This window comes from Galleria mellonella, unplaced genomic scaffold (assembly GCF_026898425.1).
Source record: "Galleria mellonella isolate WM207_F2 unplaced genomic scaffold, CSIRO_AGI_GalMel_v1 utg146, whole genome shotgun sequence".
NCBI classification, from domain to species: domain Eukaryota; kingdom Metazoa; phylum Arthropoda; class Insecta; order Lepidoptera; family Pyralidae; genus Galleria; species Galleria mellonella.
This window is the reverse complement of record NW_026441999.1, coordinates 9,431,412-9,454,402: the sequence shown is the minus strand read 5'-3', so window position 1 is coordinate 9,454,402 and position 22,991 is coordinate 9,431,412. Positions and strand designations below refer to the sequence as shown.

Sequence of the window (22,991 nt, the reverse complement as noted above, 5' to 3'; positions counted from 1 at the left end):
TTTTTTTTAACATGTGGAAAATGCGTCATGCAGAAACACACCCCCGGGGGAGGGTGTGAATACTGCCGGACTCCTACCGGCTAAAAACCACATGGCATTCCCTCGCCGCGCCTTTGTGTTGGGGACCCGGGTTCCCTTGCGTAGTCCACCGGGATCCCAACGGCGTTGGCCCGCACCGGCTCGCGGGCCCCGACTCAGTTTGGGGCGGGTACGAGATGTTGAATACCCACCCCCGTCTAGGGGAAGCGCGCGGGGATGCGCGCGCGACTTCCCAGGGCCATGTTGGTATGGGGTGGGACTGCCCCCGCAGTCGTCACCCCGGCCCTGTGGCGATGTAATTATCGCCGGAGAGGAGGGCGGGACTACCTGCCCGTTTCCATCTCCTCTCCCTCCACACTCACCCGGCCTGCTGGGTTCGGCAATTTCACCGGTTGCTTCTTACGCTTCTTAGACTGGCCATTCTCGAGGAGTGCAGGCCTTGGACCCCACCCAATGGTCCGACGGCCGGCCCTGCGCTGAACACACAGCGCACTTTGGGTCGGCCGCGCACATCGCCGCCTTATGGCCTTCGTTTCCGCAGCGGTAACATAGACCGCTGCGGTCCTGCTCATGACTGCAGGATGCCCGCACATGTCCTTCCTCCAAGCAGCGGAAGCACCGAAGCGGCCTCTGCCGCAGGAGCTCTGCTTTCGCCGAAACCCAGCCTATACGAACTCGGCCGGCGACCGTCATCTTCTTAACTGCTTGCAATGGAGCTTTAACCCAGCAAGTGCCCACCCCAGATCTAGTACGTCGAACCTCTCCGACTCGCACTTGGTCCACCTGACAGCCGCCCTCCCGGGCAACCGCAGCGACCACTTCCTCCGACGTAACACTGTCGTCCAGGCCCGATATCCGCATCTCCGCGGACTTTACGGGCCTGGAGATTTTGGCCATATTCTCCGGGATGAACTCCCGGAGCTTCGACGCCAGAACGTCGGCCTTCTCCGCGCCATCAGCACCTGGAACCTCTAGAACCTTACCGCCGGTGATCGCGGTGCGAAACCGCATATCTTCGATCCCCAATGCGCGGAGATCGATCCTTCTCTTGGCCTCCGCAAGGACATTCGCATACGCGACACCCTCCCTTTCCGCCTCCGGGTCCAACGTAATAATAACCGCCGCGGAGCGAGCGGTTTCAGTTTAGAAGGCGAGGGTGCGCTCGTCTTCTTTGCCTTCTTCGAGGGGGCCGAACCGGCTTTCGTCACCGGAGGGTTGACAGCCACAGGCTGCCCTTCGGGAACACTGACGGTCTTGCCCCGTTTTCCTTTTACGACCGTCGCCCAGGAGGACACGGTCGCCTGCACAGGTGGCTGAGCGGATGTTGTTGCTACCGACTCGGGCTGTCCAGAAGGCGCCGGTGTGACGGGCGTCTTCTTCGCCTTCTTTTTCTTGGCCCGACCCGTTTCTGACTGGGGAAGAGAACCCCGGTCGCCGACTCTAGGGGGTCGGGCACATCTGACGCCATTGTTCCAGCCTCTGGCAAGGTTTGCGTGGAGACCGCAGACGCAGACGACACCTTCTCAGTGGAGGGGAGAGCAGAGATCATCTCTTTCACCTCCTTCATAAGCGTCCCTACCATTTGGCGGACGATTCCGCCGACGGTCCTCATTATTTGAGCGCGGAACGCGCTCGCCTCACTCCCTACGACAGGGACAACATCCGCCGAGATACCGGCATTGGCCGCTGGCTTGGCAGCTGGCTTGGCAGCACGAGCCTCGGCCAACTGCCGACGCAGGTACTCGACTTCCTGCTCAAGTCTCAGGTTCTTTGAGACCAGTGGAGAGACCGACGTCGGAAATAGATCCCCCTCCAAGGTGTCCACAACCTGTGTGATCCCGGCCAAACCCTCTTTCAGGGTCCTTATGGTGGTCCCTTTGAGGTTCCCTGCCTTCTTCACAACATCGGTGAGAGCATCCGCTTGCCGGTGGACGAGACACTTCGCCCTGCGGATTACCTCCTCGGCCACTTTATTCTTATTCTCGGCGGCGGCAGTGGCAGTGGCGCCAGACGCCGTCGGCCTATCCGACTCCGACTGTATATCCGACGCTTCATCCCCAGAGGAGAAGAAGTCACTCTCATGATAATCCAGGGCCGTCGCTGGAGGCAATCCAGACTTGGTAGCACCCGCCCCAGGGATCGCTCCGGTTATATCGTCCTCAAAGAATCGATAGCCGAACTGCCGCCGACATTCCTCCTTCGTCCTTGTGCGAGAACTTGCTCTCGACCCCACTCTAGGGCTGCCGGACCTTTTGCGGGCGGACTGGACATCGCCCTCATCCTCAACTATAGAGTCTGTGTCAGACTCAGCAATGTGTCTTTTACGCCAGGAGCGGAGACCAGACGTAGACGGCAACGGTTCCATTTCCATCTCCTCAGTTGGGGTTGCACACGAGCTCGACCGCGTAGACCCGCAGTCGATCTCGCCCGCAACCGCTCTCAACAGACTATGGCGAGTACGACGACGACCTAAGAGACCAACATCTTCGCCCAGTACTACCGAACACTCTTTCAGGAGTTCTAGCCCCGACTTCTTACTTTCTACGCCCTTCTCAGGCACCAACTTCTCTCCGCCCTTCTCAGGCACTACTTTCTCACCGTCCTTCTCAGACACGACATCAATTTTGGGTTTTGTTTTTGTTTTTGATATTTCCATACTTGTTCCCACGAGTATGGGGGAAAGGTTTCACACGCAGGGGAGCCCCCTGCTTCTGCGTGCGGCCTACATACAACGGGGTGCGGCAGATACCCCGAGGTTGGTGCCCTTGCGGCCGATGATACTCCACCGACCCGCCCGCGGCACAGAACACGCTAACCGAACTTATGATGTCCGGTAGCGTGCACCGCACAACGAACTATGCATCGCCAGGCACCGAAGCTTACACAAGAGGATTTTTATAGAGGTTTACTCCTCGCGGCCCAGGCGATTAAGCCAAGGCCCCCGTCCCCTCACTCCGGTGCGAAACATGACCACACCTTCGCGAGGGATTACGGTTTTTCGGCGGTGGCACTGAAACCAGCCCGATTGCGCAACGAAGCACTCACCGGGCCCGCCGACAACTCCCACTACGAGAAGTCGCGGAACAAAACCCGCCCCCAACGAAAACACGACAAACCCCATAACTTGGGCTCGCCGCTCACCACCTCTGTCGGAATATTAGCCGTCGGTAAGTGAGATCTCTACAGCGAGAAGTCACTTACCGCCGTTGCCCAGGATGCACCAGGCCCCAGCCATTGTCAGCCACCGTTCCCGCCGGACGTATCCGCACCAGGACAAGTGACCGTACAATGAGCCAGGGCACTCTTGGAGGTTTTCCGACCCAGCACCCCAACCTAACCTAACCTAACCTAACCTAACCTAACCTAACCTAACCTAACCTAACCTAACCTAACCTAACCTAACCTAACCTAACCTAACCTAACCTAACCTAACCTAACCTAACCTAACCTAACCTAACCTAACCTAACCTAACCTAACCTAACCTAACCTAACCTAACCTAACCTAACCTAACCTAACCTAACCTAACCTAACCTAACCTAACCTAACCTAACCTAACCTAACCTAACCTAACCTAACCTAACCTAACCTAACCTAACCTAACCTAACCTAACCTAACCTAACCTAACCTAACCTAACCTAACCTAACCTAACCTAACCTAACCTAACCTAACCTGGCCTGGCCTGGCCTGGCCTAACCTAACCTAACCTAACCTGGCCTGGCCTGGCCTAACCTGGCCTGGCCTGGCCTGGCCTGGCCTAACCTGGCCTAACCTGGCCTGGCCTAACCTGGCCTGGCCTGGCCTGGCCTGGCCTAACCTAACCTAACCTAACCTGGCCTAACCTGGCCTAACCTGGCCTAACCTGGCCTGGCCTGGCCTGGCCTGGCCTAACCTAACCTAACCTAACCTAACCTAACCTAACCTAACCTAACCTAACCTAACCTAACCTAACCTAACCTAACCTAACCTAACCTAACCTAACCTAACCTAACCTAACCCCTAACCTAACCTAACCTAACCTAACCTAACCTAACCTAACCTAACCTAACCTAACCTAACCTAACCGTAGGTTATAAATACTCCTCGAGGAATATATTGAATTGTCAAAGTAATATTATAGCGACTCACACATTTCATGTGGCTCCATCTAGCGTACAGTAGTCAAATACACATTTCGTGTGCTCCATCTAGCGTGCGATAGTGAAATAGCAGTATAATGTTAATATTATTTAACGACGATGTGCACATCATTTCTCCATATAGCGTACAATTGTCAAATACACATTTAATTTCATTTCATGAGCTCCATCTAGCGTGTTATGATCAGTATCAAATATATAATGTGCTATCGGGCGAGTCCCCGCCGCTCACAGCCCGTTCATTTCACTTCTAGGAATGAACAGTTCGGCTTTCGGTGCGGGCATTCGACCACTTTACAGCTGGTGCGCATGCTGCACCACCTGGCCGCCGAGTACAATCACAGTCGAGTAGTCGTCGGTGTCTTTTTAGACATCGAAAAGGCATTCGACCGTGTTTGGCACGACGGCCAAATATATATATAAATATAGTATACAAGCTATTACGACTGGTGGCGTCGTTCCTCAGGGGCCGTAACTTCTTCTTTTCGGTGGAGGACGCACGCTCCGACACCCGCTCTGTGGCCGCCGGAGTTCCACAAGGTAGCTGCATTTCCCCGGAGCTCTACGCGCTGTACACCAATGACATCCCAGTCCTGGAAAGCTAGCCCTTTACACTGGCCCTGGAACGGGAGGTCATGCTCGCTCTATTTGCTGACGACATGGGATATTTCTCGTCGTCGTATTGGATAACGAGTGCCGCCACTCAAATGCAGAGGCAACTGCTGCCGGGGTGGTTAGGCTGGTGGCGCATGGCCGTCAATGTTGACAAAACGGTCGCGCTACTGGTCCGCCGCAGTCGCGCAGCAGCGCCGCCGCCTTTAAGGCTCCCTAATAAGGAAATCGCGTGGGAGACACCGTGCGATACCTCGGGATCGACATTGACCGGTCGCTGAGAATGGTGCCGCAAGTAGAGTGAGCCATAGCGCAGGCTCGCTCGGCGCGCGCCTTTCTCCGACCGGTACTTAAAAAAAAAAAAAAAAAAAAAAAAAAAAAAAAAAAAAAAAAAAAAAAAAAAAAAAAAATGTTCCTTGAACAATCTCTAAATCAATCAAAGTACTATTTAAAGTGGTGCCTTAGAGTTTATGCACCGTCATCGCCCAACTGAGCATTAAGTGCGGTATTCTTCATTCAAAATCCTACGAGGATGTTGACTGGTAGTTTTTTTATTTTTTTTTTTTTTTTTTTTTTTTTTTATTATATATCACTCAGAATACCAAACAAGCTGACGGCCCACCTGATGGAAAGTGGTAACCGTCGCCTATAGACATGAGCGGTACCATGGACATAACAGAGTATACTGTTTCGTCTATGATACCCCCCATGCGTTGCCATTCCTGAGGACTCAGGTGTTATTCCTCTGTATCCAGTAAATCCACGCCATATCTCACCCGTCACACCAAAACATAGCCATGTAAACACAACTACTTCACGGTAGAAACACGAATGGGACAGAGGTACCCAAGCAATCGACTTTTGTACAGTCTCCCTCTGATAAAAGTATTTATTATTTAATAAATAAATAATATAATACTAACATTAAGTCCGCCTTTTGCGCCTTATTTTATTTTGGTCAATAAAGTTATTTAAATAAATATTATTCTAACTTTTCAATATACAGTGTAATTGTTTTCATTGTTTATATAAATAAATATATAGCAAAAAAAAAAAAAAAAAAAAAAAAAAAAAAAAAAAAAAAAATCTTAATAGAGTATAAATTTGTGTCAACCTTGGGTGAGGTGCGTTACACACACACGCACGCACGCACGCACGCACGCACGCACGCGCGCACGCACGCACACACACACACACACACACACACACACACACACACACATCCACACACACCTCCACACACACCTCTCTTGTCAAAAATAAATATATGTAATAGTATTAGAAATAAGTACCTTATAGAACCTTAAATGTTTTGCATTAATATTCTTTTCTTTATTCTTGTTTAGTATTTTATATACTTTTTTTTTATTATTTCATTTTAAAATGTATTGTAATTTTCGAGTATCGAGTAGTACAGGAACCGGATTGTAAATGGCAATAAATATGAACTAACTTAATTAGCCACTCACCGACTACTACGATACAGGCCTGCGAGCCTAGTGTAGTAATCACTGTATAAGAAATTGTATACCCGACTTTTAGCTACAATAAAGTTATTATTATTATTATTATTATATGAGCGTCGTTTATAGGTAGGCAGTTTATTTATTGATTTTCTTCACATTATTATATATATAGTTTGGTAATGTAATATATTCTACTAATTTAATACTCGGAAACAAGGCATTTTCCCCGATCCACTAGAGAACGCTCGTGTTATACCAATTCATATATATATATATATATATATATATATATATATATATATATATATATATATATATATATATATATGTTTCTTTTTTTCCCAATTTATGTATACATATATTGTATAGGCGAGCGTATATATATATACTTACATGGCATTCATTCATTCATAGTCCACCGCTATTTGCTAGCATCATGATGGGCTAACTGGCCTTTTTTTTTATTCTCATCTATCACCCTTCACTGGTGCTCCGCCAGCGTATACCGTTAGCGCAGGCGGGGTTATCATACCATTTTCACCCATAAAAAAAAAAAAAAAAAAAAAAAAAAAAAAAAAAAAAAAAAAAAAAAAAAAAAAAAAAAAAGAACAATAAGTATTTCACAATAAAACAAATAATTTTTTAAATTGTCTAAGTTAACAAAACACTCTCGTCGCTGGCCCGTGCGCCTAGCGCCTACGCGACCTGCGCGAGCATCTTGCGAGCAAGTGCCGTGACCAAGCGTCGTGATATAAATATATATATATATATAACAAAATGTTAGTCTACTTGTTTTTTTAACTAATAAAAAATTCAATTATATTATAAAGTTGATATATGTATATAATAAACATTGGTGAGTATTATCTCACCACAAATAAAAAAAAAAAAAAAAAAAAAAAAAAAAAAAAAAAAAAAAAAAAAAAAAAAAAAGACAAATGGTTGTGTGTACACGTTTATTTCAACTTAAATACAATTATTACACGCGATGGACGACGGCCGCCACTCCCGCACACGACAAGCTGCGGAGACGGTCAAGCAGCAACAGCAGCGGCTTCAATCCAGCACGTACATTTAGCGACTTATAGGCTTAATCAAGCCGCTTCATACACATGTTAAGTGGCTCCATATATGTATTTATAAACTTATATAAATTATGGTTATAGTTCTCTCAATTATTTATTCTACTTATTTCATTAAATAATAATGTATTATTATCAAAGTGTAATGATGATCAAGTCTTCGCGTCAAGTAAAAATTTGAATCGAGCGCGTGTCAAGCACTCAGTGGCTCGATTCAGGCAGCGAGCAAATATAGCGGCCGCTCAATCAGGCTTGACCGTCACCGAAATTCTTGACCAGCGACAAACACACGAGTTGGTTCTGAGGCGCCATTTTGATATATTTTAATTTGATAGTTTCGCGTAATTACTATTTTATAGAGCATCATCAACTAAACTTATTATAAAACTTGCTATAGCTGATATAGGATTGTAGATTTAATTTCAAGTGCAATAGTTTACATCACACACACACGCAGGCAGGACGCGTGCACGTGTCGAGCGCGAGCGAGCGCCGCCGCCGTCACGTAATTAGTAAACGAAACACGCTCCGCACGTGTTACTTCAAGTGTCCAAGTTGTGCGTTGATCAAATTACAATAACTAGCCTACGGGACACGACTCGGAACACGCGCCGCCTGTCCGTTGGTTCCACACTTAGACAATAACAATCAAATTAATATATAAATAAGTATAAAACATTATATAAAACAACATGTAGACAAACCACAATATCTGGACACAGTCCGTCTCCGGCTGTCAGTGAGGATGTACAATGTACACGCCATGAAACATTCTATGATCGTAGACAATGCATATAGACTGTGAGCTGGACCACTGTCGGGCGTGCGCTTGAATAATTGTCGAGGTTCGATCATGAAACACGACTAAATGTAATAAATTATACTTTTATAATTTGTAACTGAGGTTAAAATAATTTAAATTTTCAATAACTTCTCTTTTCATTAATGTAGTACTCGTGCATACGACAGCTATGTTTGAGTTGCGTTTTATACTCTACGCGGCGCAACATACTGCGGGTCACTGAAGCCACAACGAAATAATTACTAAAACGTAACTTATGCAGTTAAGAGAACTATTCACACAAAATATTAAATTGCCACCGCGTGCACACACGGCCGTCGCCCGCAGCATACCACAACACATAGAATATAGTTCAGGTGGACAGAATGATCGAAGGAAATTATGATTTTACATGAAACATATATATTTAAAAGAAAGTCTAGAGGAATGATAACAATAGTATTGCCCAGCGTGTTATTGATAAGTAACTTTTGTAACATTATAAGAAGAGGACAGATTAATGGAAAATATTTTAAAATGAGTTAAAATGAAAGGTTACATTTTTCAATGTAATATAATATTGTAAATATAAATATACATTTATAAAGCTAATCGAGTCATCTTTTATGGTCGTGTGTTGTGAACAATATGACATTTATCATTATCAAATACAGTATACAATTGTAAAAGTAATAGTATATGTAATGTAATGTAATGCTGGACACCACGCCCTCATACAATCTCATCCGTACAGCAAGCGGGATAAACGGGTTGACTACACGACTAGTCGGTATCGGATCGTTCCAAGGGGCTAGTGTTGGCCGCGACCATGTAGGTACAGTGGTAGCGAACAGTGGCGGACTGTACAGCGCGTGCATGGTATGCGGCACGATAACGGTCGCGGCCAACACTCGCCCCTACAATGTGATAGTGCCGCAGTACTTGCAACGCATGTAATATTTTATATACACATGCGACGGGACCCTCCCACAGGATTTTGTAATCATATACGCGCTATTTTTCAAGATAATCTTAATTAGCCGGCACCGACGCCAAGCTACTAGTTCGGGCCGGCGCCCCTGTCCGCCGGCCCCGCCGCCTCGCAGTACGCGCCAGCGGCCGCCTACAGCGCCATCTTGCGGCCCTCGATGGAGATCTCGACGGCGCGCCGCGACCCGCTGCGCATGCGTTTCTGGTCTATGAACCGCTTCATCTGCTTTTCGTAGCGGGTCATCTTCTTTTTGGTCACCTGGAAGGGCGAGCGGTCGTCCATGTTACAAAATAATCTATTTATTATGAAACTTACCGTTGTGTTATATCTATCGACGGGTACGGACAAACAAAATAATCAAAATCATCGATTATACGCGGGGATATGAACGATGCGATGATACTTCATATTATCGGGACTCGACGCGACGAAAAAATTAGCAAGTGAATAGTAGTAGCGGTAAGTAGTATACAAGTAGTATCACGTGGTAGTATGTACAATATGTGCGAGTCAGTAGCCACGTGTGCAGTTATGTTTAGTAGTACTGACGCGGCTCATGTCCAGGTCGCAGGTGGAGCGCGGGCGGTACACGTAGTCCTTGCTGGACGGCAGCGGCACGCGCGCGCGCGCCACCCAGCCCGCCTCGCCCGGCCGCGCCGCCCTGCACGCGCACCGCAATATACAATACCAATATACAGGCATTACACTAAACAAACTAAATAACTATTCAAAACATTATAAAAATATTTTCTCAAACATGCTTGGAAATTTGAGCATTATTTTGACAACCTTCTTCGAGATAAATCGAACTTGCGGTACTGGTCGAGCAACGGCCGGCAATAGTTGTATGAAAATCCATATCTGTCGTGTTTAGCGGCCAAATGAATTACTATGTAAAATCATATTTGTCGTGTAATTTAAAAATGGAACGATCTTCTACTCCGCAACATGGCGATCAAAGAGGTAACTTATCAAAGGTTTAATTTAAATTTCGAACTGGCTTGCACATAGAAAGCGGTTTAGTGAAAAAAATAATATTTTGGCGCGTAAAAAACTATTGTTATTAGTTGTTCATCAACTTCGTCATTGGTTTTAAATACTTTTGTATTTGACAAAATGAGTTCAAGTGAAGACAATGAGTGTAATGAAATTATTTTAGCGCCACCTGAAATTCAAGAGGCAGCAAGAGCCGTAGTAGAAAACTTGTTGCCGCCAAAATCTAAAGAAAAATATTTGAAAATCTATGAAAATTTTGTTCAATGGAAGAATGAAAGAAAATCGAAATAAATCCTTATCCGAAAATGTTTTTCTGGCTTATTTCGGATTTCTCAGATAAACAAGTGTTCTAGTGTTTAAATTATTATGATTAAATCCCTAAGAAATTAGGTCTTTAAATAATTATCATATCATTTAAGTAAATTTTCTCATATAAATAATTCCAATATTTCCCCTACAGTTATTATAAAATAAGAGAAATAAATTGTATAAATTTTCCTATAGACATAGATATAGAAATCATAACGTGTATCATCTCCCTTTTGTTTGACATCTGTCACTTCAATGACATATTGAATGACGTTTTGATGTATGGAATTGCATTTTGATATCTATCCCAACTGACAACGTAACAAATACTAGCAAGTTTGTTTATTTGTGTTTGTTTAATATAATCAAATATAAAATCACCATACATCAACAGTAATATATGACTTAAATTATCAGTGACATAAATAATCATGGTTTACACCAGAAATAATTAATAGTATACGGTAATGCTGCAGTTTTATATTCATATCAGTGGCCAAGCTAACTCTCAATTTCAAGATTAAACGGAAGACTAGAAGTTTAACATTCTTATTGCAATTGTACTTGCAATAATATATACATACAGTACTAATTATCAAGAACATTCCTCAAATACATGTGTGATGAAGATTTCCCAATATGCTATCTATTTGATTTCTAACCTCTAATGTAAATTTATTAAAGAAGTGAATAATCAGTGTTAGTGTTTGCTTTATTAATATTTAAAGTAATTGTCCTAACTTGATATTAATAAGATCATATCTCCTTGGATACAGCCCAACATATACAACTAACTCAATAATTAAATTTATAAAATACTAATATTATATTTTACTACTTGTATATCTCCATTCTATTCCCATAAAATATTCAAAATATGTATATTGAATATAAATCCAATAAATATTCACTAATATTAACCCTGTCTGAACTTGTCTAGTCAATATAACATGAACAAACAACACACATATAAACCTTATCGCCAGGACAACTTCCTTTCTAAATATGAGTAAAATACATAGCCTCACAAGTGTCATACAGTACCAATTTTATGTCCAGTATAAAATTGGTACTGTATGACACTCATGCCTAGTTAAGAGTAACTATAGTCAGAGAATATTTTAGTACTTTTATTACCATTAGGAAATAAATCCACACCCATAATATCAGCATAATTAAATATTATTAGAAACCAGTAATACATACAGAATTGTTATTATCAGCTTGCTTACTACAACAAAATCAATATTAAAGTTTATAATAAATCAAGACAAATTATCTATTTACACAATACAGGCTTGTTTACCATAAACACCCCACAGTCACATGAATTTATCTACTAACACAATGTACACATTCACATAAAATCACATGCAACAGTTAAGCTGTTTCTTTGTACATCTGGTGTAAAATAAATCCTCACATGTAATCATGGGTAATTAAATATAGACTAAGAATCATTAGTCTGGTCGATCGAGTAATGGTATGAAAACACTTCACCATGAAGCGTTAGGTAAGAATAGATATCCCAAACCAACACTAATAGTGTAATAAATACAAATATTCCATCATCATCATCGTCGTCTCAACCATCACCAACCCACGACTGAACACAGGCAATTCCCCATAGACTGCCACCAGGAACGGTCCCAAACTTCTGCACCCACCGACACACACATAAAACAGCCACTCCAACCAATGGAGGTAGCCCACACCGCACTTGCACATACAGAGTCGCCACTCAATAACATCTCTGTCTCATCAATGGTTGTTTCCCCAGCAATGAGACCAGACCACAGCCACCTCAGTCTATTTATCCTCAATAAATAAATAATTTATAGTAACTAGATATGAATCTAGTTAGTATTATAATAGTTTAATAGTTGATTCAATAAGTATTTTCCAAAACTGGACAATTAGAACATTGAATCAAATTGATGAATTTCTATCAAACGGCCATATAATTGGATTTTGTATATGAGTAGAATACCGTAAGTATGTATTATTACGTAAATTATATTGATGTAGAACTGTTCAAATGTGATTGCATTTAAAGATATACGCATTACCTAAGGGTATATGGACTCGATTAAATACGTATTTTAATAGTTGTTGATAAAAATATTAAGTATAAACATTGCCTGTGATCACAGTCAAAAAAAAAAAAATCTAACTACGTAGCAATAAATGGAACAAGCTCACCGGATTCTTCAGTCTTCCATTGACTCGTTTCACACACTTAATCGATAGTGATACACTAAGATCTCAAACCCCTTCATCGATCCAGTCCCTCCTAGATCTATATCCCAGTTATTTTTTTTTTTATTTTATCGCGCAATCCCTAAAACACGACTCCCGCGCCATCCGCTGTCCTTTTTTTTTCTTCTTTTTTTTTTCGCTCGCCCCTTTTACCTCTCCTCTAGTCACGTCATAGATTATGTCATCGAAAGGTAGATATTTCAATAATCAGATTTAGCCTATTATTCGAACTGAACCTTTCTTCAAATTCAATTCAATTATATGTTAACGTATTTTGGTATTTTCTATTAAATTTACTATCGAATTTATAAAACTTTAAAAGCTCTGATAAACCTTATTAAGCTGTGTTGTATGCATCCTTTTTACACCTGATGATAAAAAGGTAAACTATAATTTGGTTATATATAAAATATAATATATTTTTGTTTAATTTATTTAATTTTCTTGTGATATCCACTACACTTTGGAAACACATCAAAGGAGTTTCTTTTCTGTGTCAATATTTCATATATGGTAACGTCTTCTCTGTACGCTATTGTGAACCTTGACTTTAAAGTTTGTTTATATTAAATAGCTCAGTTTTCGCAGCGGTCACCCATAGGAACCCCTGTTTCTTTTCCATGTACTTATATGGTATTAAACCTATTGTACTATAGGCGAACCGTCACACCGCTAAACACGACAGATATGGATTTTCATACAACTATTGCCGGCCGCTGCTCGACCAGTACCGCAAGTTCGATTTATCTCGAAGAAGGTTGTCAAAATAATGCTCAAATTTCCAAGCATGTTTGAGAAAATAATATTTATGTCAATGTGATTAATGATTTACAAGCTATGTGCGACTCGAACCGTCGCATGGCACATTTCTCCGTTTCAATTAGCTGAAAATTCGTCAACTGAATAAAAACAAATTTACCACTACATATTTTTTTAGTTTAGTATGAAATAATTTATCTGTCTTTTCATTCTTTATGTCTTCTTAAATTTTACTATAAATTTGTATCGATCTATACAGTTACAGTGGACTACTCTTAAATATTATCTTTAGTTCTGGTAGTTCTATTTTATTTTTGCGACAGGGGTTTCCTGAAAATTTATGATTTAATATTTTGTCTACCTATACCCACTACCCAATAACCATGTAATCAAATGAAGCAGGGTGTACACGACTGCTCAGATATGAGCCGTCATCCTCGAATAAACCTTTATTCGCATCCACGAGTATAGGTACGTTTTAATTTAGGTTACAATAAATAAACACACCCCTGAACTGTACCAAATGAGATTTATACATACGTTGAAAAATCTTAAGGTCGCGTTATAGCACACGCATGTACTAAAATAACAACTGCATGTAGTGGTCAACTGAAGGAGTATTTGTGTTGCAGATATTGCTATCTATGATATATATATATATATATATATATATATATATATATATATATATATATCTAGTATGATATGCCAATACAGAGTATACAATGGACGGCAGCTCACCGCTCGGGCTCGGGGTCTGGGCGGCGGTCGCGCGGCCGCTTGGCGGGCGTGGGGCCGGCCGTCCCCGCGTCGTCGCGGCGCCGTGCGCCCGCCATGGCTTCATCGCGCGCCTGTCGCTCCTCGCGGCTCATGGCTGTCAACACGACCACTCATTCACTTTTATATATCGCCTACCACTTTATTTGGTGACTCCAGTATATTATTATTACAAGTTACAATTTTGCTACAATTAAAAAAAAAACTTAATGGACATTGTTATTTAAACGTTATTTCTGACAACGAGCTTTCTAATATTATGTGAAAGCACCTAGAGATAAGATCGAGTGACACCTCGATCGCGCTCAAACAAGTGAACTAATTCAAATGATATCTGGTACATGGGCACATTATATATTTGGCCACAACACAATATCAGTGTTTTGCTCTTCTGGGCGTAAAGCAATAAACTGAGTTGTGACCATTTTGTATCACTCTGGCACACGCATGAAAACAAAAAGGAAATTGTTTTTGTTATATATTTTGTTTTTTTTTTTTGTTACTTTTTTCTATTTTTCATTCTTTTATCTCTTCTACTGTGTATTATGTGTATGTTTGCATTGTAATTTGTGTGCTGTAAGCAATGTAAATAAATTATGTATCTATCTATATAGTAGGACATAAGATGCTGACCCTTGAAGTCGGTGGAGAGGTTGAAGATGGGACGCGCCCACTCGGAGATGAGGCGGCCGGCTCGCTCGCGGTTGGCCTTGGTCTCCTTGGGGTGCTTGTACAGGTACATCACCGCCTTGCCGATGCCCGACTGCTTCAGCAGCGACTTGTCGATGGCCGGGAACTGCACCACACACCAACCACACCGCACGCGTCACGTCACACCGGCCGACCACGCGCCTCGCGGACAGTAGCGCCGCGAGGTGGCGTCGGTGGTGGCATGACAAATTATATATAATGTAAATACATTCATTAACATAACTGAGCCAGTATTGTAATTGATCTTGACGATTTGAGCCGTCGCTTATATAATGAGCAGCGCCATGGTGCTTATAAAGTTTGTGTATATGTGTGCGTGGGTGTGAGGAATACTTACATCCATGAGCAGCTTGAGGATGCTCTCGCGGATGAGCAGGCAGGGCAGCGCGCGGTTGGGCATGGGCGCGAGCCAGTCGCACAGCACGTTGAGCACGTTGTGCTCCAGGAAGGCCAGCTGCAGGTCCTTCTTGATCAGCTGCGACATGGCCGCCTTCAGCATCGACACCTGCACGTCGCGGACATACAGACAACAATAAAGACAATAGTGGCATCATGCACTAGTGATCGAATGATGTTAATGTAGAAGTGAAGTGAAGTGAAGTGAAGTGAATACCTTCTTGACGGCGGGCTGGTTGCGGCGGTTGAGGTCGCGGTCCAGGTCGGCGGCGGCGCGCATCTGCTGCAGCAGCTGCGCGATGAGGTCGTCGTTGTCGTTGATGATGTCGATGTCGCGCCGCCGCCGCCGCCCGCGCCGCTCCTCGCGCTTGCGCGCCAGCATCAGCTCGAAGTCCGACATGCCGCCCGTCGCCTCGGCGCTGCACCACGCGCTACGTTAGTACACGTCACACGGACACCGGTCACATACGGTCTATACATATTGGAATATTCACTACACTGGTAATGGGACCAGTCTTTAAGAAACCTTGGAACATACTTTTTTTTTAAAGAAGCCTCGACATACCTTAATCTCTGCGATAATATGCCGAAAAAATACAATTCAATAATAGGCGTCAAAAAGAATAGAAAAAGTAAGAAAATGAATCTTTAAAATATAAATATGGGACATAATTATAATTTACATTCACACTTTTTTTATACCACAAAAGTAGCATACGGACTGTCTGATGATAAACGGTCACTGTAGCCTGTGGACGTCTGCAACACTAGGGGTGTCACGTGCGCGTTACCGACCCTGAAGAAACTTTAATATTACTTTTTTGAAGAACGACATAGTGTAGTCTCTCAAGAAAACCTTGATAGGGAGCTCATTCCACAGTCTGAAAGTTTGCGGGAGAAAATGTCTTTGAAACCCCACTGTTCGTGATTATTTGGGCTCAAACGTGTGAGAATAAATTCCCTGTCGATGGCGAGCAATGCGATAATAAAAGATGGCTGTAGGCATAATTTTAAACAATGCCTCAGAACACATCCCGTTATACAAGCAGTAGGAGACGTGTGAAGGGTGTGTGTGGCGCGTACCTGGTGGGCTCGGGCGCCAGCTCGTCGTCGGAGGAGTCCGCGGCGGGCGGCGCCTCCCCGGCGCGGCCTCCTCCGCCGCCTTCCCCGCGGCCTCCTCCGCCGCGGCCGCCTCCCCCGCGCCGCCCGGGCCCTCCGCCGCGGCCGCCGCCTCCTCGCCCGCGCCCTCGTCGTCCGACGTCAGCCGAACGGCCCGACGCTTTGTGCCTGTTGTGTGTTAAATAACAAGAGTTTTGTCGTTGCCACGGTGGGAGGCAGACCAAGCGAACAAATGCTCGTTTCCCCCCTTTCCCCTACATTTGTTTGATATAAGACTACTGCCAGCCGGGCATCTCTCGTTGCGCCGCTACATCTCTGAACAATAATAGATGCCGATCTCCTATGAATATTGGTCTATTCTAGAGTGTTGCTTATTGCTCTTTATTCATTAGTTTAATTCCACCTCTATTTGAATACAAGACAATTCAGTCTGGAATAATCCAGATTTAAAAATAAATATATATAAAGTAAGTGTTCGTACCCCTCCGTGACGGCGAGCCGGAGCCGGATCTGGAACTCGACCGTGATCTAGAGCGCGATCTGAAATGAACACGTGTTTACGAAAAATAATCTTTCTACATTTCTTAGATTTAAATAATAACAAAATAAGTTAAATTGACATACTCCAAAACTGCCGAAAAAAAAGATGCATTTGTAATTAACCGCTGGTGTCACTTGAAATAATGTAAGGATTCTAACGATACTGCATATATCTTAAAGTTATGGTGCAATAAACTCACATACATACATGAACTCTGAAAACACTTTTTAGGCAGATATAAAATAATAATAATACGCAAATGAGACATACATACCTGGATCTAGATTTAGCAGAACCTGAGCGAGACCGTGATCGCGAACCAGACCGCGACCTCGACCGAGATTTAGATCGAGACCGAGATCGAGATGGAGAACGAGAGCCAGAGCGAGAGTGAGAACGCGATTTGGATCGTGATCTGGAGGGAGAATGCGACCGCGACCGCGACCGCGAGCGTGAGCGCGATCGCGACCGCGACCGAGACGCCGACTTTCTGGATCCGGACCGAGAACGAGATCGACTTTTCCTGTCACCTTCTGTAACAAACAGTTATAAGTTAATAACATACAGCCTATATAGATATTATAATTAACCCTTGGCATCATAATAGCTCAACACTCACAAAACTTGGCATACACATTGTATTTAAGGCACAGCTAGCTAAAGGCGGTATTATATTTTATGGTGAATCAGGGGGGAAGAAGACATCGTTAGTAATTGGAATTAACAACTCCACTACTAATAATATACCTCATCAGGTCGACCTCCACGCAGTTCGCTCTGGAAACCATCGTGATTTATTTATTGTTGAATTCAATACGAAGGGCTAACTGACCTGCTTCATCCTCATCTATCATCCCTCACTGGTGCCCCGCTAGCGTATACCGTTAGTGCAGGCAGGACCACCATTCCATTATCATGCATTAAAAAAAGCTGGTGACTCCTAGGACTGACCCAGGATAATGTTTTGTATATGATCAATACACATACCTGTACCGGGCGACTTCGAGCGGGATCGTGAGCGCGATTTAGATTTCCTAGAACCAGACCGCGACCGGCTGGGGCGGGCACCTGAGAATACATTTAGCAATTAAATAAATATAGCCATTATAATCAATGTCATGTTATTACATAGGCAAAAGACGAGACTGACCAGTAGGAGATTTTGCAGCTTCTTCTTTGGAGGCACTGCGCGACCGCGCGACCGCCGTACCTTCTTCACAGTCCAATTCCATTTTCTCTGGAGTTCTGGATCTACTCCGTGAGCGATTTTTATTTGGAGATACACTACACGATTTGGACTTAAATTTTCTTGGAGAATTCTCTTTAGACACAGATGGAGAAGGACTCCTTGATTTGGACGTTTTTAAGCTACCGCTACGAGACCTAGACTTTCGCGGTGACCCGCTCCGCGATCTGGATCTTCTGGACGATACGCTAGGAGACCTTGACTTAGCCGGCGAACCCGATCTCGAGCGAGCCAAAGACTTACTGCGAGATCTCGACTTCCTTGGAGATGTGCTTCGTGATTTCAATCTTGTTCTAGATTTTGAACGAGAACGTGCGGGTGAAACACTCTTCGACCCCGATCTGCTCCGGGAGCCACGACTGGACCGCGACTGAGGTGTACTACTTCTAGATCGGTCCTTGACTGGAGATCCGCTTCTCGATCTGGCGGATCTCGGAGAGCCAGATGGAGACCGTGAATGCGACCGAGAGCCGCTGCGAGACCGCGAGCTGGACTTTGAGTGTGAATGGGATCTTGAACGAGAGCGTGACTTGGAGCGTGAAGCAGACCGCGAAACGCTGCGCGAGTGAGACCGGGATCTAGAATTTCTTTTGGAGTGTGTGGAGCCATCATGTGACATCCTCGAGTCTGAAGCCACCTGTTAGAGAATTACACAATAACTATTACAAATCACAAGTCATCAGGGTGGATCCTGAGGCGCCATTTCTCTAAATTTATCTTTAAAATATTTTTTTTAATTTGCACACTGCAATATCTTTATTGTAAGGACCAATATCAACTAATTTTTTATTAGATTTAAGTCAAAATTATTATAATTTTAAATTATGATACCATAAAACAATAATTTCAGAAAATTATCAAATTAAAATATTAGGTTTTTTTATGCAACTAACAAACTGACCATCACCTATAGACTTGAGCAGTACCATGAACATAACAGAGTGTACTGCTTTATCCATGATACCCCCGTGCGTTGGCATTCCTGAGGACTAAGGAGTTATTCCTCTGTACCCTATAAATTCACGCCATATTGTACCCTTCAAACTGAAACACAGTTATGCAAACACAACTGCTTCACCGTTGAAAAACGAATGGGACAGAGTTACACAAGCAAACATTTGTACAGTCTCCCTCTGGTGAGGTTAGACACTAATAGGTTTATAGTTAGGTTAAATAAACCAATTAAGTCAAGACAAATGAGAAATAGACTCAGAATAGATACTAATATTATAAAGAGGTAAAGTTTGCAAGTTTGGATTTTCAGGGAAATCTCCGGCATACTGGTCCAATTTTAAAAATTCTTTCACTGTTGGTAAAGTATACCTGAGTGCCATCAACTATCTGTTTTGCTAAATATATATTTTTAATAAATAATCACAATAAATGTAACTAAAGTCACCATGCGCAGCTAAACGGTTTGAAATAAAGGAATAAAATCTATAGCAATAATATTCATAATATTTAGCTTTATAAATGCAACAATACAACCTAAAATAAATAACTTGATTTTACAATTTTTTGTAGTGTGTTGCGAGATCTGTAATTTTTTTACATTTATTGATTCAACGGGATCTAGTTTTTTTTTTAGAGGTCATCCTTCTCTTTATTGTCGGTCAATATATCCTGTCTGTCAGTTGTAAATGAGATCCGTTATTTGAATGAATGATCATGATTTAATTTTTAATTTTGATTAAATTTAATAATCATTATTTTTCATTCAATTTACAGGATTTTCTTTCCTTTATAGATTAAAAGCTAACTAAAGTTCAAAATTTGAAGTTTGTGAATTTTGATGATCGGTGAGTGTTTTGGTGAAAAAGAAATTTCACATGCAATAATTTGTAAACTATAAGGTATAATTATTATGTATATTGGCAATATAGCCAGTTACAGTGTGTCATCTTGATCACAAAAAAATTCAAACTTCTTACTTTATCCACAACTAGCGGCCTGTCCCGGCTTATTCAATATTGGTTACGTCCGCTGCTTAGTGAGCAGACTACGTGTTAAGGCAGTATCTGTAATATGTCTTTGCTATAATGTAGAAATAAAAAAATATTGTCTGGTCAAATATGGCGTAAAAAAAATATACGGAAAATTATATAGGAAATTCGGCATTTTTAATTTTATTTAACCTCTGATTAAACACTACGGGAATGAATCTATCAACTTTTAAAATGTAAAAAGTGGTTATTGTGACATAACGATAATAGTTGGACATATAGTATCGCTAAGTTTATTGTAGTTATTGATATTTTCTTCAATATTGTAGAACATACCTTTGTTCTATCACCAATAGTTTCCGCAGCGCACGCGACGAAAGATATTTTATAGCATTTTTTACACCTTGAGTTAGTTACTAAAGTTTTAGTAAGTATTCCTAATCTTTTCTAGCAATAAATATAATCTATGTTACTCAGGGTGAATATAGCTTTCTAATGGTAAAAGAATTTTTGAAATCAGCAAAGAAGTTTTTAAGTTTATTCATTACAAACATACATACAAAAATACAAATCTTCCCTCTTTATAATATTAGTGTAGAGATATTACAGGAGGTCAAATATCATGAGTTGCTTCGAAAAAAGGATGTTATAGCTATGCTATGCTTTGAAATTATAATTTGCGTTTGTATAAATAAAATCTGTTATTGGCTGTATTCATAAGAGACTTAGTACGTAAGTTGTGTTTTTAAGAGCTGTGGATTTTTGTATAAAATAAATAAATAAATTACCTAATTTTGTAAATAATTAATTAAGTAATACTGTTTTTTAAACATGACAATATGGCTGACACATCACAATAGAAAGTACTCACCGATCTGCTACGAGAGCGTGATTTTCTACCATCTGTAACATGGAAAAAAAACAATTACACTCTATTATACTACTAACAATCAATGTCTTATGAACAGAATAAGCTTAATCATACTGGTCACATATAGTAGGTTATAGGAATGACCACTGTTGTGCAATTATTGTTTGATGATGTTGGCAGCTATATTATATTTATGTAATTACTACAAGTAACAAAAATTTTTATCTTACCACATTGATACAAATATACAATACTGAAGAGTAATTTTGTTTATTTGAAAGCAATGCATAGAGAATGGACAGTGTATAGCTAGTTACAATATCAATTAATCAATCTTCTAGCTATTTGCCTATTTGGGTCAGCCCTTCTGATAGTATCATACTATTCTTGGTGATTTTGTGTAAATCTAGTTACTATATATGAGTGCTAAAAAATAATATAGAAACTATAATACTAATGACACAATAACCTAGTATAGACAGTGCAAAATTAGTAATTAACAATCATCTCATTTGACAAATTATTCTCTTACTGCGCTCTAACATGTTACTCCATAGTAGCCAATAGCTGGTTGACTCCTGTGATGGTCTCATTAGTGCATTGTGTAATTATATTAAACCATGTGTCTCTTTAGGTCATTTTGTAGTCGTTTGTGTTGTTAGAATTCTAATAAATTTGTGTGATTAGGACTCTGTGCAGATTTATATTTATATTCTTTGCTAATTTTTTTCCAAAAAAAATTACAATATCATATAAATTGTAATTTCTTTGATTGCATCCTTAACTAGGTTTATGTTTGCATAATTGACTGAGTATTAAACATGCTATATTATTTTAGCTTCAAGAGCAGAGAGCAAGTACAAATTCATTTTGAACACAATACAGATGTTATCATTAATTTTCATCATTCTATTTCTACTAAATCCAGAATTCAATCATCATAAAATATGCCCCTAAGGTTAACTACAGATGTATACATTGTAAATAAATTTGTCTGTATATTTTATAAGTAATCCAACACAAGATAAATAGTATATATTTTTAAATAGTAGGTATCTAACAACATCTTAGATAATATTGTCCTCGTCATTATAAATTACAATGTTTTCAACTTTTATGTTTGATATATGAGAATCGAGAAAAATCTTTAATTTCGAGGTTAAGTGCCGCAAGAACAATTTACTTACCTGTATCCACATCCATTGTACTTGATTTTACAATTCAATGCGGTAAATTCACAGCGTTTAATTTCAAAGACTGCATCAAATATTTATATTTAGAAATACGTTCAAGATAAAAATCATCATTACACATACAGAGTTATGTGAAAAGTAAAAGATACAAATAAATTACCAAGCATAGGTACAGAATTCCACAGAGCAAGTAATCACTTTGTCACTTAGTTATATCAAGATAGTTATCTATCTAAGCACAAAGTTATATAGGCACATTTCTGTAGCGTCACAGATTAGTTAGGGCTAAACTTTGAACTGGCCATTTATAGACATTTAGAATATAAATGATAAAAATAAAAACTAAAAAATAGTTGTCTTTGGAAAGGTCATAGAGTTGGTGTTTTATTTTCACTACTGTTTACTGTTCGTAGTTCATGTGTTGTAATTATAAATAACATAAAAATTACAAAAAGTAGTGAACATAGAACGCCGTACGAACACACAATAACAATATTTAAAACACTATATATAATCTATAACTACTGTTTTATCTGTCTCTGGTGAAAACTTAGGAACAAACTTGAGACAAACCAAAATTTTCGGGTATGTCCCTCAGAACCAAGAATCTTGGGACAAACAAACCTATTTTAACTATTGAATTATGTATGTTACGTATGTGAGTAACGGGTATATTACCATAGTATGCGTTACGAGCCACATCCACTGATGACATATCGACTAGAACCGATAGAGCAATAACATTGGCAATTTTACTACA

General features: G+C 41.2%; 1 protein-coding gene across 1 annotated transcript; it reads right to left on the bottom strand.

Moving 5' to 3' along the window:
* Nucleotides 1-7,198: 7,198 nt before the first annotated feature.
* On the bottom strand, nt 7,199-22,426 carry LOC113515851 (IWS1-like protein). Its single transcript, XM_052891933.1, is given in 14 exon segments — nt 7,199-9,369; nt 9,661-9,772; nt 14,176-14,308; nt 14,845-15,007; nt 15,260-15,427; nt 15,536-15,749; nt 16,402-16,529; nt 16,532-16,605; nt 16,919-16,977; nt 17,253-17,511; nt 17,966-18,046; nt 18,129-18,861; nt 21,039-21,070; nt 22,226-22,426. Coding segments are annotated over 14 exon segments (2,298 nt in total). The 5' UTR covers nt 22,242-22,426; the 3' UTR covers nt 7,199-9,243.
* Nucleotides 22,427-22,991: the final 565 nt, after the last annotated feature.